Consider the following 14,893-nt stretch of genomic DNA (forward strand, 5'->3'; position numbering starts at 1 on the left):
TTTACAAGGCTTCTCTGTCAGCTAGCCAGAAAATATCAAGGTAATTAAAACCAATTTGTGAGGTTCTGTCCCATTGCACATTCACTGGTTTTTATCATTGCTGCAAATTGCAGGTGCTTTTATGCAAAGGTGGGACATGAAGGGGACTTTGCTGCCTCTCTCCTTCCCCATCACTTCCAAGAAAAGCTGAAACCTCCTTGTGAACAGCAGAACATATCTGGAATGCTGGAGATCAATAAAGGACCATGTGTAGGTGTGTTTCTTTTAACTCAGAAATTCAGTTAAAAAAACCTCTAATAGTGTGGGGAAAAAATCTTTTTCCTTTTGCTTTACCATTGACTTGCAAGGGATTAATTTTGATTATTTATAAGACTGAGGGGGTTTTGTAGGCAGCGTTTTCTGGAGAGCCCCCAAATACTTCTCTCTTCACAAAATCCTAAAATAGTTTGGGCTGGAATGAACCTTAAATCCCATCCCAAGCACTGCCATGGGTAGGACACCTTCCACTATCCCAAGTTCCTCCAAGCCCCATCCAACCTGGCCTTGGACACTTCCAGGGATCCAGGGGCAGCCCCAGCTTCTCTGGGCAACCTCTTCCAGTGCCTCAGTGATTCTGTCCCAGAAGTTTGACAGCACCTGAGCAGGGGCTGAGCTCTCTGTGGGTGCTCTTAGTAAAAACAAAAAAACCAAAAAAACTAAAAAAAAAAAAAAAAAAAAAAAATTAAAAAAAAAATTAGACTAAAATAAATTAGTCCAGCTAATCTGTAAGATTCAAAATCCCAGAACTATCCTACAGCAACTAATGATCATGAGTGAGCAAATCTCTTCCTCTGGGTTTCAACTTTTGAAGGGGATCAGCACCTTCAGATGCCACATCTTCACTTGGCACCTGAGCTTAGCAAACAACTGAGTCCAATGTGACCTAGAAGTGTGGAATATCTCTGTTTTCCAGAGGATTATGGCCTTTTTTGCCCAAATCCTGCCTCCTTAATTTCATTTCTCCAGCCTCTGCCTTGCTCCCTGTTCTCATTGTGACATCTCTCATTGGTCCCTGTGTTCATGTCAGTGACACTGAGCAGGTTGGCCTCAGAAAAAAGAGTGAAGTGGCAGTTCTGACTTTTATTTTCAAAAATCTTCTCTCAGGGTAATTTATATGCTATTAAAAAGATGAATAAAAGGAGACAATACCCCAGAGACACCACCTGTGTTCCAGCCCTGGAACGAGCAACCCTGAGACGTGCTCCACTGTCCACACCCTCAGTGAAGAAAGGTTTTCCCCTTATGGCTGTTTCCTTCTCAATCCAATCCTGGTAGCTGTAAACAGGTGTTAAAATCCTGTGGTTTGGCTTTCCTCCACTGATGATGCCGACCTGGAACCACTTCATGGTGTTCCAGTAGCTGCAGACCAGAGGTCCCCCGCTGTCCACCTGTGGCAGAAGCAGGAATGTTACAGCTGGATCCAGCCTCAGGTCCCTCAGAGCAGCTGCTTCACACAGCCTGAGTGGGAAAATCAATCTCTGTCTCAGCTTCGTGAGGATTTGGGGAGGAAAAAAAAAGGGAATTTGGGTTCAAAATTTGGCAGCTCAGCCCTGAGATCCTGCAGAATAAATAGATACAGGAGGCAAGAGGAGGAGATCAGTCCCAAGCTCTGGCTCAGTGCACTAAGCCCCTGTCATTCCCATGCTCCTGTGGCCTCAGGAGGATACCTGAGACCTGTCAGCAAGAGACACCATCCCAGAGAGAAAAGGAACATTTGCTGTGACTGCTCACTCAGTCCTTGTCTCCTCTGTAAAGCTGCTGCGTGGAGGTGCTGGGTACCTGCCACTGTGAATTTTGGGGGCTGGCAGCCAGAAACTGGGCAGCAGATGAACAATAATCCTGACAAATCCTTCTTGAAGCCACAGTCACTTCCCTGAAAACTTTCCTGCTGCTGCAAGGACAACCACCACTCATCCAGTGTGGGTTAGGCTTCAAATGCAGGTTGCAGCCACCTCAAAAAGAGGAATATTCTCCTGTTGGCTGCTGTAGCTGGAGCACCAAGAGTACATCGAGCTCTGGAATCTCTGGACACAAACCCAGGGAGAAGAGAAAGCAGCACAAAATCTACCCAAGGCAGGTGCAACACTTTCCTGAGGAAAGGCTGTGTGAGAGCTGGGGGTGTTCACCTGGAGAGGAGAAGGATCCAGAGAGACCTCAGAGCACCTTCCAGGGCCTAAAGAGGCTGCAGGAGGGCTGGAGAGGGACCCGGGACAAGGGATGGAGGGACAGGACACAGGGAATGGCTTTCCACTGCTAGAGGGCAGAGTTAGATGGAATATTGGGAAGAAATTCTTGGCTGTGAGGGTGGAGAGGCCCTGGCACAGGTTGCCCAGGGAAGCTGTGGCTGCCCCTGGATCCCTGGCAGTGTCCAAGGCTAGGCTGGACAGGAAGGTACTGGAGGATTTTTAAGATCCTTCCAACCCAAACCAGTCCAGGACATCTTCAGTGCTGTGCAGCCCCTGCTATAAATAAATTTCCTTCCACAGTGGGTTTGAATCTTTTTTTCACCTTTTCTAACCAGCACTTGTGGTAAACAAATTCAATACAAATCCATTTCCCAAGACAGTGAACTTTTCTGGGAAATGTTGTCCTTCCCTGTTTGCACACTACTTTGGGAAACATCTTTGTCATTAATGGATGAAACCCCTTCTGCCAGCAGCTACCCTGAGCTAACACACATTAATTAACGAGCAAGGAAGGGGCTGAAGTTCCCTGTGCAGCTCATCAGCACTCGCTGAAGTTTATGGCTGAATTCCCACTCCAGTAGCTGGAGGGTTCTGGTCATTAATATTCTTATCTTTTTTTTTTTTTTTTTTTTTTTTTTCGAGTTCAGTATTCATTCAGGAGGTAAAAATTAAGATAAATGCAGAAGAAATATTTGTAGAACCACAGAATATCCTGAGCTGGAAGGGACTAACAAAGACCAGACATTTAGGCTGGAAAAGACCTTTCAGATTGTTGAGTCCAAACATAAAATCAACACTGTTGTTATTATAGCCACGTCCTTGCATCTCAAGCAGCGCTACTGGACCCTCTTCAGACTCAGCATCTAAAAGAGGTTTCCCAACCCCATTTCAGCCAAGAATTCCCGTGAAAACCACAGAGGTGATCCTGGAGCCGCACGTTGCGGGCGTCCTTGGCGGTGGCATCCTGGGATGAGTGAGCATCCACGCACAATTCGATTCCCGGGGATTTCACTGCGGATCCCCCTCAGGGCAGGAACGGGCAAAGGCATTATCCTGGCGGCAAGAGGAAGGCGCTGGGAGCCTCCCACGCGGGGATAGGGAGCGGAGTCTGGAGAGCGGGAGCCTGGGATGCTCCGCTCCAGCTTCTCCCACCAGAAAAAAAAAAAAAAAAAAAAAAATTTCCTGCTGAGCCCCTGCACAGATCAGTTTCAGCCTCCAATTTGGAGGCTGTTCACACTTGTAAAGGATCTTCTTTCCCGGGCCGTCGGAGCAGCAGTGAATTCCTGATGCCCTATGACTGCCCCCAGGGGAATTGTCGCATAGCGGTCAGGGTTGGGAAAGCCACGGCAGGGCAGGGATGCGACTCGCACGAGGCGGAGGCAGAGCCAGAGATCCCCCTTTAAACCCTGCTTCAAGCAGCTTCCCTCTCAAATCAGATCTGCTCTTCCCCTCTTTTCCTCTTTAACCACGTCCGTTTGGTTCCCTGCCCGGTTGGTGGTGAAATGGGGATGTATGGGGGATCAGTGATTTAAAACTTGGGCAGAGAGGGAGTTCAGGAATGCTCTGAGCAGCCCGGGCAGCAGCTGCAAATCCCTTTCCCTAATCCACAAGCCCTGGGACCCAAATCCTGATCTCTTTCCACGCGGGTTGAGCTGCTCTGCTTCCTGGGTACTACTTCTCACATGCCATTTCTCTTAACTTCAGCTATTTTACATGAGGATTTTATCACAAAATGGGCCAAATCATCCTCTCCGTGTGATAGTCTCACATAATTACAGCAGCAGCCCGGATGAATCAGGAGCCTGGTTTTTATAGGACTGAAGATGGAGGAAATAAACTCAGTCCTTGGATACTTCCGAATATCCCTGTATCCACCTTAAGCCTTCAGGAATGCCGGCCCAAGGTTTTCCATCCTTGTGTAGGAGAGGGTGTGGGAGGAGTGAGTTTTTGAGTGCTGGGACAATTATCTCAGCTCTGTGATGCTTCCAGTAACGCTAATTTAATGAACGCTCAGGTTAATGACTCTGAGGATCAAAGAATTATTAAACACTGCTTTTTCAGGCTCCTGTATCCTGGTGCTGAAACAATCCTGGTCAGCAACACACACCAGATACCTGCTCCTGCTTTTCCCTCTCAGTGCCAAGTTTCTGGATGGGAAAAACCAAACTAAATATAGCAGCTCTGCTTCTGTTTCATGTTTCTTGTCATCTCGAAGATGAGTGAAAAGCAAACGCAACAAATCAGATCTGGCGCTGAATTCCTGCCTTAAACATGTTAATCCTCCCATTAGGAGAGGTGAAAGCAATGATACATTCACTGATAAATAGCTGTGGGTTGTATAAAATCTGTCACTGCCTAACAAGGTGCTTTGTTCAGTGAAGCTGACCAAAAATTTCATCTTTTTCACTGCGGCCAAAACTTTTTTCTTTTTTTTTTTTTTTTTTTTTTGTGAGCATCAGGAGCCTTTCTGCTGCCTTTAGTGGGCTTTGGATCAAAAGTGTAATCTCTCTTTTACATTTGTATTCGTGTCTGCAGCACACTCATTGATCACAACAAACATGTTCAGCCACATAAATCTTCTGAGGTGAGAGAAGCTCTGGGGGTGGGAGAACAACTCATCTGATCCTCATTAGGTGGATGCACAATCCCTGCAAGTCATTGCTGGTCTCATTTTCATGTTGGTGAGCTCTGTGCAAATTGGAGACAATCAGCACGGGAATAACAACACTGGGAATAATAACAGTGCCCATCAGGGCTGCCCTGGCTGCTGGAGGCAGAGGCTTTGGCAAACATCATTTGCCCAGTTGTTTCCAGCTGCTTTAAAGTGGAAGGAGGTTGTGGCCACATTAATGTGCAGGTATCAGAAAAGCACCAGGTAATACAGGGCAGCTGGACTCCTCTCACACAAACCCTTTGAGAACCTTCAGCTCCTCTGTCCCTCCATCCCCTGGCTGGAAAATGGGAGAAGATGACCCAAATTCACCCACTGTGATGTCAGCAGGGCCATTAGTGACTGCAGTGGCACAGACAGTGCAGATGCCTCTGGCCAAAGCCCTGTGGCCCAGACTCCTGTCTCTGGCTGTCATCTGCAGCAAGTGCTCAGGGGAGGAGAAGGAGGAACAGGACAAGTATTTTCAGAGTTGTATTTACATCCCAGTGGTTAATGGCCTCAGAGAGATCTTCATCCAGGAAATTGCCTAATTGCTTTTTGAATCCATTTATCCCTTAGGATAAATACCCACAACATCCTGGTCAGCGACTCCCATAGTTTAATTACCTGATGGAAGAAAAAACTTCCTCCTCTTTGTTTTAGGTCTGCTGCCTGATGAGGCCATCTGACACCCCTCCTTGGTGTGCTTGGAGAAGCAGTGACATGAGGACAGCTCTTGACTCCTCTCCATGCTGCCCATGAGGTTGGAAATGTGTCACATCCCCATCAGGCATCTCTCCCGCAAGCCTCAGAGTCTTGCTCTGCTATTCCCTGTGCTGCCAAGAGCTCTTCCATGTCCCTGTTCACCCTTCCTGTTCCACTTCCCTCCTTTACTGAAATTACCACTCCTTTCTCACATGGAATGGATGGCAATCATACACAGGGAGGCTCCCAGGAGTAGTGCCCTGGCACAACGCATTTGCTTTGCCACTTATTCCTGTCCTAATAATTCCTAATGCTCTCATTGCCCTTTTGACCTCCCCAGAGCCTCAAGCTGATGTTTTTGAAGGACTACCCATAGTTCTTCTGACATGGTAATAGCTAAATTAAAGTCTATTACGGCCAGTGTACAGCTTGAATTGCTTTTCCATATATCCATTACTTTTTCTTCATCAATAGCGAGCTGCAGCTGCTGTTTTAACCCCTGGTCACTCAGAATGATGGGACCTGCTGCACCTCTGCACAGCTACCTTTCACTTTGACCACTTTAAATAACGCTGTGGCATTGACCAACTCAGTCATCTTGGCACTGGACCTCCTGGAACATCAAAATTCCTTGCAGGGATGCCAGTGAAATTATCCCTGTAAGTTCTTTCTCTGTTCAAATCCCTTCCACTTCATGACAGCCCAGTTTCTCCATGAACCCTTGGTGAGGAATCTCCTTGCAAGGGTTTTGGGAATCTCAGAACATGTTATATGGTTGAACCACCCTCTTCCACAGGGTTGTCAATTCCTTTAAAGAATTTGGATGTGCCTGTGAGTCACAGCTTCCCCTCGAAGCTGTCATTGAATGAGAAGTGGCTCCTCTGAGTCATCACAGCCATTCCCCACTCCCAGGGCAAGCTGGGATTTGGTGTTCAGCTGGATCCAGAGGTGTTCTGCTCCTCACTAGGGACACAAAGCCATGCTGGACTCCCAAACAGCTTCAGTCTGAGGGAGTAAAATCTATGACCCAGAGGAAGAAAGCAGAAGAGACACCCACCATCATCCTCATCATCATCCCAGGATCTTGCATTGGGAATTAATTTTTCACAGATTAAAGAATGAAGCCATCAGACCCTGCATGTGCTCATTTGTCTGCCCACACCATAAAATGATAAAGTGATGAAAGCCCTAAAAACTCATGGAAAAGTGTTTTGATTCTTGCGAGCTGCACATCAAAGGACCCTTCAGAAGAAAACTGAAGGGACTGCAAATGCAGAAACACCTCTCCACTGCTTTATTCTGGGGCTTCCCAGGACACCTTCCTGCAATCTGTCCCTTGGGGAAAAGAAACAGTGGTAGCAAGAGATCAGTGATGGGAAATCCATGACAAGGGTGGGGATTGGATCACTCCCTTTGATAGGAAAAGAGGAAACAGCCTCAAATTGCACCACAGGAGGTTTACATTGAATATTAGGAAAAATGCCTTCAGTGAAAGGGTTGTCCTGCCCTGGCACATCTGCCGAGGGCAGTGATGGGGTCACCAGCCCTGGAAATGTTCAGAAAACAGGTGGATGTGGCACCTGGGGACATGGTTTCATGGTGGCCTTGGCAGTGCTGGGGGAATAGCTGGACTCAATTATCTCAGAGGGCTTTTCCAACCTCAGTGATTCTGTGATTCTATTATTAAGGTAAGATACAATAATTGAGTATTTTTGTTTGCTTTTGTTTGCAATAACTTTGTAATAACTTTGAGTTTGCAATAGCTTTGGACTGAAATGTGGATAGTTTTAACTCCTGGCCGCAGGGAACATTTGGCTGATAGGCAGAAGGACCTCAGAGCTCCTGTGGATGCTCCCAATCCCTACACACTGCAGCCAGACCATAATTTAACCACCTCTGGTATTTTAAGCAGCTTCAGAGCCTGACCAGACTATCCTGGTTTATGCTCTTCTCCTTGAATCCATGACAATTACCTATAAAAACACAGTTTTCGTTTGCAGACTTCTTTCCTTCAACAAAATTCTATTTCACGAGTCTTTCTTGGCAGTTTTGGGGCCATGTTTGGACCAGCAAAAGGATGCAAGACCTTGTGAAAGGATGCCAGAGCTTTTCCAGTGCAAGTGTCAGGCTCCCATTGCAGTCACTGGGCATAGATTGAGGTGGGAGCAGTGGGATACCAGGGGATATCCTGGGATATCTAATAGAGAATTAAATGTAAACAACAGTCCTGCCTTGGAGCCAAGTGCCCCACCATGAACTAAACCCCTTCAGCTGGATTTCAGTTCATGGGGAGCAGTAAACACACACACAGGGCTTGATGTCATTTTAACAGATGCTGAAATCAATCTCAGTGACTCCCATCACCAGGGATTTTTTCTCTCCGTTGATGGAAAGATGGTTCTGTAGATGCTGAAGGTTATAAAATAGACATTTATGAAATGGCTGGAAAACCCCAACCAGGCTGGCACAAGAACTGCTGCTTTTGCTCCAGCTCTGTGGGTGAGAGCCTTTAGCAACCCAGAGGCTGTAAATGGCATTTTCAGGGATGGGACAAGGAGGAATGGCTTTAACCTAAAAGAAAGCAAGGTTAGATGGGATATTGGGAAGGAATTGTTCCCCAAGAGGGTGGGGAGGCCCTGGCACAGGTTGCCCAGAGTGGCTGCCCTGGATCCCTGGAAGTGTCCAAGGCCAGGCTGGACCAGGCTTGGAGCAACATGAGATGGTGGAAGGCTGGAACCAGATGAGTTTTAAGGCCCCTTTAAACCCCAACCACTGTGTGATTTATGGCCAAAATCCCCCCTGCTGCAGCCTGTAGGAGTGGGTGGATACCAGCGGCCCAGGACTCACCTAAGCTGGAACCACCCCACTGCTCCTGGGGGTCACACAACGAATCCTTCCCCTGGAATCAGAGAAGGGTCTGGCCCCCCTTCATGTGCTGCTGAACTGTAGGTGACCTGTGACTCCAGCTGAACACACTTTGTCCTAATCACCACATCAGAGCTCCCCCCACAGCCCCTCTGAACTATAATTGGGCCATTTACTGAATTTTGCCTGGGCAGGGAAGGCATGGAAGGAGGCATTTGCTTTGTGAGCCCCTTATACTCTAATTATTGTTCAAGTTACCATTGCATCAGAGCCTAACAAAACATGCTTAAGAAAGCAAGGAATGAGACATCAATTGTGGTTCATGGGGTCATGGAAGAAATGTAGCACACAGAAAAATAATACATAGGCCATCTCCAGTGTCTGTTCTTTAGCACTTGTACCCCCTGAACATCCATTAATGTTAATGTTTATGACTAAATAGAACTATAAGTCAATTACGGCTCCTGGTAGTGTTAATTCCCAGCCAATCCATATATTTGTCTGCAGAACAGGGAATTGGGATAGAATAGATTTTTCTTTTTAAGGGAATGGGTTATTTTTTTTAAAGTACAAATACTTGGGAGCTCTTGCTATTCAATCTCCTTGAGTTATTAGAGGAACATGGTCAGTTATCCACAAATTAGGCTGGTCTGGTATGAGGGCAGCTGGTGAAATGTCTGAGACTTTTTATTCTTGGCTTTTCTATTCATGGGGTGGCCTCAAGCTGCACCAGGGGAGGTTCAGGTTGGACCTGAATCAGGAAGAATTTCTTCCACTATCCCAGGTTGCTCCAAGCCCTCTGCACCTTGGCCTTGGACACTTCCAGGGATCCAGGGGCAGCCACAGCTTCACCCATGCCAGGGCCTCACCACCCTCACAGGAATTCCTTCCCAATATCCCATCTAAATATCTCTTCTTCTGGTTTAAAATCATTCTCCTTTGTCCTGTCACTGTGTCCCCGTGTGAAAAGTTGTTCCCTCCATCACAGGTCACAGATTTGGATACAGATGTGGATATGTGGACTTACAACCTTGAGTCCAGCAACATTCCTGCCTTAGCCTGGCTCTGGACATGAAAGCATGAATCCTGAACCTCAGCAAATCCCAGGAAAGTTTAATATCAGGCTTTTATCTCCTCTGCGTCCAGACTGCCTTGGCCTACAGCTACTGGAGCAAACTCAGCATCTCCAGGGTTTATTCCCTGATCAGGAATCTCTGCCTTGCCCGAGCTTCTAATCCTTCCTGGCCTCTCCACAGGGACTCGTGGGTGGTCCCTGATCCAAGCAAGAGCTGGAGCCTGGAAGTCCCCCAGGAGACAGCTGGATGGAACAGACCAATGCCATGCCCAGGACTGCTCTGTCCCCACGACAGAGGTGAGGATGTGAAGGGTTTGGGCATTTTGAAATCTGGCCTCACTCTCATCTGACACAAACCCTGAAATCCTTACAGGCAATCGTAGCTTGAGAGGCTGCACTGTCCACAGAACTGTCCAGTTCTGTCCCTCACTCCAAGAGGGACATTGAGGGGCTGGAGAGTGTCCAAGGAAGGGAATGGAGCTGGGGAAGGAGCTGGAGCATCAGGAGGGGCTGAGGGAGCTGGGAAAGGGGCTCAGCCTGGAGAAAAGGAGGCTCAGGGGGGACCTTCTGGCTCTGCACAACTCCTGACAGGAGGCAGCCAGGGGTGTCAGGCTCTGCTCCCAGGGAACAGGGACAGGATGAGAGGCAACAGCCCTCAAGCTGTGCCAGGGGAGGTTTGGATTAGATATTGGGAAAAAAATTCTTCCCTGCAAGGGTGCTCAGGCATTGGAAGGGGCTGCCCAGGGAGGTTTGGAGTCCCCATCCCTGGAGGTGCCCAAGGAAGGTCTGGATGTGGCATTCAGTGCTCTGGACTGGGGGCAAGGTGGGGATTGGTCACCAGATGGACTCAGTGGTCTTGGAGGGCTTTTCCAACCTAAATAATTCTGGGATTCTGCCCAGTGGTCCCTGCTGCAGAAGAAGCATTAGGTTCAGCCCTGTCCTGTCCCAGGCCATGACCAGGACAAGCCACCAGGTTGCTGACCCAGCCTGGTGAGGCTAAAATGTGTCCCCCATGTCTCTAATCAGCACTTCTCAGAAATCCAGGACACCATCCAGCAGCAAAACGCTTCCCCTCCAGCAAATCAGCAAAATCTGGTGGCAAGTCCTGTCACTTGTTTCATCCCTGAAAAGTACAACTTCTATCCTCAGCTCTGGTTTTGTCCTGTTCCCTTTATTCCAATTTACAAAGCATTCCTGCCTGGTCAAGATCCCACTAAAATCAGAGAGATGCTGAATTCTGAGTTTTATCACATGCAATGGATGTGTGCTTCCACTGCTTGGAAATCTCACATTCCTACTTCATTCCTCAGACAACTCTGACATTATTGTGGATCTAAATATCTTCTTCAGCAGCTTTCTGAGTCCAGGAGACTGATTTTGCTGGGAACAAGTGCTCCTGCTATTTCACCAGCATCATTCACCCGCAGAACTTCAGGCCAGGCTGGGCTGGGCAGTGCATCCTTTAATCATGTTAATGTTATCCTGTGGCAGGTTTCTTTTTAAGATTTTTTGATTTAACTTAATGGAGGTGAAAGTCACTCCTTGGATGGTTTCAGAGGCAGATGCTCTCTGGCTAATCACAAAATCATTCTGCACAGCAAACTTCCCCTCAGCATCCCCTGGTCCTGGTGCCCCCTGCCTTTGCCTAAAGGTCAGAGGATCTCTCTCTGTCCTGGGTGCTGCTTTAGTTCCTCCAATGAGTAATTCCTACAGGATGGAGCTGTCCATCCATGTGTCTCCCCATCCAGACCCCTCCAAACCTATGGACATGTATAAAATACAGCTGGATGGGTCTTGGAGAAACCTGGGATAGTGGAAGATGTCCCTGCCCATTGCAGGGGGTTGGAACTGGGTGAGATTTAAAGCCCTGTCCTACCCAAACCCCTCTGTGATTCCTAGAAAAAACATTTCCCAGTGGAGGAGGGAAATCTCAGTCTGGAACCAGAAGTTGCAGGAGAGCCCAGTCCTTGTCAGTCTCTCAGGAGAGGGGTTGGAAGCTGGATGCTATGAAAGACAAGGTGAATTTTGGCTTCCAGACCTCATTTGACACCAGGACAGCGATCCTGGGGGTGGAATGTGTTGTGAGGGCACAAGTTGTGAGTGAGTTTTGCCTCATTTGGGTGTTTGTGTCAGCTCCCTGATATCAAATACTGCTCAGACTGTAATTTAGCTTGAGAAGTCCCTCATTCTCTGCCACCAACACACTGCCACAAGATGTGACTCATTCTGGCACCCACAGACCAGCCAAGCACATTTGGGTCAGAAGAGCCAAGACCTCACCTGAGAAATGTTTCTAATATTTAAATTAAACACCCCCAGATTAAACTTCCCTCCCAATTCTTTTGCCTTGAAGCTCCTGGACAACCATTCCTGTCTCCTTTCAGGGTGTAATCTGGCCGTGAAGCAGACCAGGATTGCTGGTTCCTTTACCTGGCAGCCTCCTCCTCCTCCTCCTTCTCCTCCTTCTCCTTCTCCTCCTCCTCCTCCTCCTTCTCCTCCTTCTCTTTCTCCTTGCTCTGTCTCCGCACACATCATGCCCACCACGAGGTGTGGGATCTGCTTCAAGCATTCCTCCCTGCTGATCAGCTTCATCCTTGTTTTCTGCAGCACAGGCGATGCTGCAGCAAATGAAAAGAGAAGGATCAACAAAGCTGCAGAGCAGCTGGAGACTTCCCTTGGGAAGAATCTCAGCTGGATTTCTGAAGCATCTCAGAGCAATGGGGTCTCTGGGCAGAACAGTAGGGTTTTGGGGTCATGGGGGGCATACAGGGGATCCCCAAGTGTTGGCAATGATGAGTTTGTGCTCCTGAGTTTATCACAGAATCCCAGAATGGTTTGGGTGGAAAGGGACCTTAAAGATCATCCAGTGCCACCCCCTGCCATGGGCAGGGACACCTTCCACTATCCCAGGTTGCTCCAAGCCCTGTCCAACATGGCAGCACACAAAGGAAATATCTGCTTTATTCTTCCCTTGGGATGGGAATACAGAAATCACAGCTGGCACCTGCAAGTGACAAAAAGACTGAAAATGTGCTGGGCTAGTTGGAAACCCCAATTGTTTCACCCATATTTCTCTCTAAAGTGAACCTGAGTCTAAAGGATAAAACTGAGACCTTCAGATCGTTTGAAACTCACTCCTTGTTTCATATTTCACTGTCCTAAATCCTCCCCGAACCTTCAGGAACCTGTGACTCAATGACAAGATCTAAAAGATGGAAAGTTGTCACATCCCTTTTCCAGCTGAGAGGGAAGTGCCCAAAGATGAAAATGCTTTGGGTGTAGGAATCTCCAGGAAGGTGAAGCTCTCCTGTTATGGAGAGAAGCTGGGGGTGTTCATCTGGAGAAGAAAAAGCTCTGGGAAGAGTTTAGAGCCTCTTCCAGAGCCTAAAGGTACTCCAGAAGAGCTACAGAGGGTGTTGGGATGGAGGGAGAGGACACAGGGAATGGCTGCCCACTGACAGATGGGATACTGGGAAGGAATTCTTGGCTGTGAGGGTGGTGAGGCCCTGGCACAGGTTGCCCAGAGAAGCTGTGGCTGCCCCTGGATCCCTGGAAGTGTCCAAGGCCAGGCTGCACAGGGCTTGGATCACGCTGGGATAGTGGAAGGTGTCCCTGCCCATGGCAAGGGGTGGGATGGGATGAACCCAAACCATTCCATGAGTCCCTGTACCTTTTGGCTTTGCCCATATCACAGCCTCACACTCCCCTCTCACCACACTCAGTGGCTGCTGGATTTCTTCTGAAACCTCTGCCAGGCAGAGGGTGGGGCATGCCCGGGCTGAGCACACTGACACCAATTTTTGGAAGTAGAATCTGTGTCAGCTGAGCCCACAAAGTGGCACGAGGCTGATCCCCAGAGCTGCTCCGTGGATTTTGCAGAGGAGCTCAAGGGAAATCCTGCAGAGGGACTCTGCAGCAGCCCCGCTGTTCTAGGAACACGTTACCTTGGTGAAGTGGGAGAGCTTCACAGCTATGAGAGTGTTGTGGGTTACTGTTGAGGGAGGAAAATGAAGCCTAAAAGAAGGCAAATGCAGAGTTTCATGGAAAAAAAACCAGCAACTGGAGCAGGATAGCAAGGATTCAATGGGATATTCACTTACTGCATCCTGGGAAGGACCACTCAAGCTCCAAGGCACCCCCCTGCCCTCCCAGTCCTGATTAATTCTTTCCAATAATGAAACAGCTCATTGACTAATTAGTGGCATTTGTTCAGGACAGACATTTTGGGTCACAATCAGTGCTGGAACTGCTTTCATTAGGGCTTAAATGAGATCAATTAGCAACAGCAATCTGCAGTCCTAAATGAGTGAAGGAAGGAGTGGCCAGAACCAATGAGTCAATCCAGCTCACGAAGGCATTAAGCCGAAGATAGCCCCAGACCTTAATTTCCTTTAGTCCAGACCATTTTAGACCCAGCCTAACTGGGTGATTCATAGAATATCCCAAGCTGAAGTTACCCACAAGGATCCCACAAGGTGACAAGTGTTCAAGACCTGGCTGGATGTGGCTCTGAGCAACCTGGGATAGTGGAAGGTGCCCTTGCCCCTGGCATTGGGTTGGAATAAGATGAGCTTTAAGGTCCCTTCCAGCCCTAATAATTCCATGATTCTGTGCTTAATTTACCCTCCAGGGTGGAGCTTGTCTTCATCTGGGTGCCAAAAAGAGGTCCAAAGTTCGGATGTGGTGCCAAAATAAGTCCCAGATTTTGCTCTGGGGGTCTGTTGGTGACTGGTTCTTGCCCTGAACAGGGAACTGGTGGATGTATTAACCAGGGAGGTGGGAAGTGGAACTTTGGGAAACCCCTCAAGGGAGAGGACAGCCACTTTAAATGGATAAAAGTGATCCACCTTCCATCAGCAAATGCATCTCCCCCAGCACCTCACCTGCACTTGTGCTGTCCCAGCCAGCAGCCCAGCAGTGCTGCCACGTGCCCATGTCACACACAAAGGGCAGGCAGATGGGAATTTTCTCCGTGCTGAACTCGATGGGATTGCTGAGCAGGATCAGGGCAATGTCATTTTGCAGGCTGGTTCTGTTGAACTCCTCGTGCAGGATCAGGCTGTCCGGGTTGTGCTCTTCCAGCGGGAGGCTGAGGTCAAGTCCCCCCACTGCCACCATCAGATCTGGTGGCCTTAAAAACAAAATAGGGCATGGTAAACATGAAGGATTTGGGTTATAAAGGTTGGTGCCTCCTCCCCAGAGCAGGGCATGATGGTGGCTTAGGCAGTTCAGCTGTAAATATCCATGGAATTTACCCTCACTCCTAGGAAAGGATGATTTCCAGGGCAGAGGGGTGCAGAGGTAGAAGGTGAGTGCAGCCAGGTTATAAATAACCCAGTCAGTACCAAGCAGAGGGAATGGTCTGGATCTTTT

General features: G+C 48.3%; 1 protein-coding gene and 1 long non-coding RNA gene across 4 annotated transcripts in view; one reads left to right on the forward strand and one right to left on the reverse strand.

The window, feature by feature from the left end:
- Positions 1-14,893, reverse strand: part of LOC128820816 (serine protease 55-like) — a 34,061-nt gene that overhangs the window by 17,328 nt on the left and 1,840 nt on the right. Inside the window, exons 3-5 of one of the 3 annotated variants that reach the window (XM_054001621.1) lie at positions 14,404-14,651; positions 11,951-12,138; positions 1,100-1,427 (exon numbers count right to left, since the gene is read on the reverse strand). In XM_054001621.1, coding sequence (XP_053857596.1) covers positions 1,140-1,427; positions 11,951-12,138; positions 14,404-14,651 — 724 coding nt within the window. In that variant the 3' untranslated portion in view covers positions 1,100-1,139. Of the gene's footprint in view, positions 1-1,099; positions 1,428-2,974; positions 3,368-11,950; positions 12,139-14,403; positions 14,652-14,893 lie in introns of those variants that run through there. The other 2 variants (XM_054001622.1, XM_054001623.1) reach the window with 2 other exon arrangements.
- LOC128820819 (uncharacterized) lies at positions 5,295-6,210 on the forward strand. The gene is made up of 3 exons (XR_008440973.1): positions 5,295-5,353; positions 5,539-5,638; positions 5,921-6,210. It is a non-coding gene; the product is annotated as an uncharacterized LOC128820819 (long non-coding RNA).

The sequence above is a fragment of the Vidua macroura genome, chromosome 31 (genome assembly GCF_024509145.1).
Source record: "Vidua macroura isolate BioBank_ID:100142 chromosome 31, ASM2450914v1, whole genome shotgun sequence".
NCBI lineage: Eukaryota > Metazoa > Chordata > Aves > Passeriformes > Viduidae > Vidua > Vidua macroura.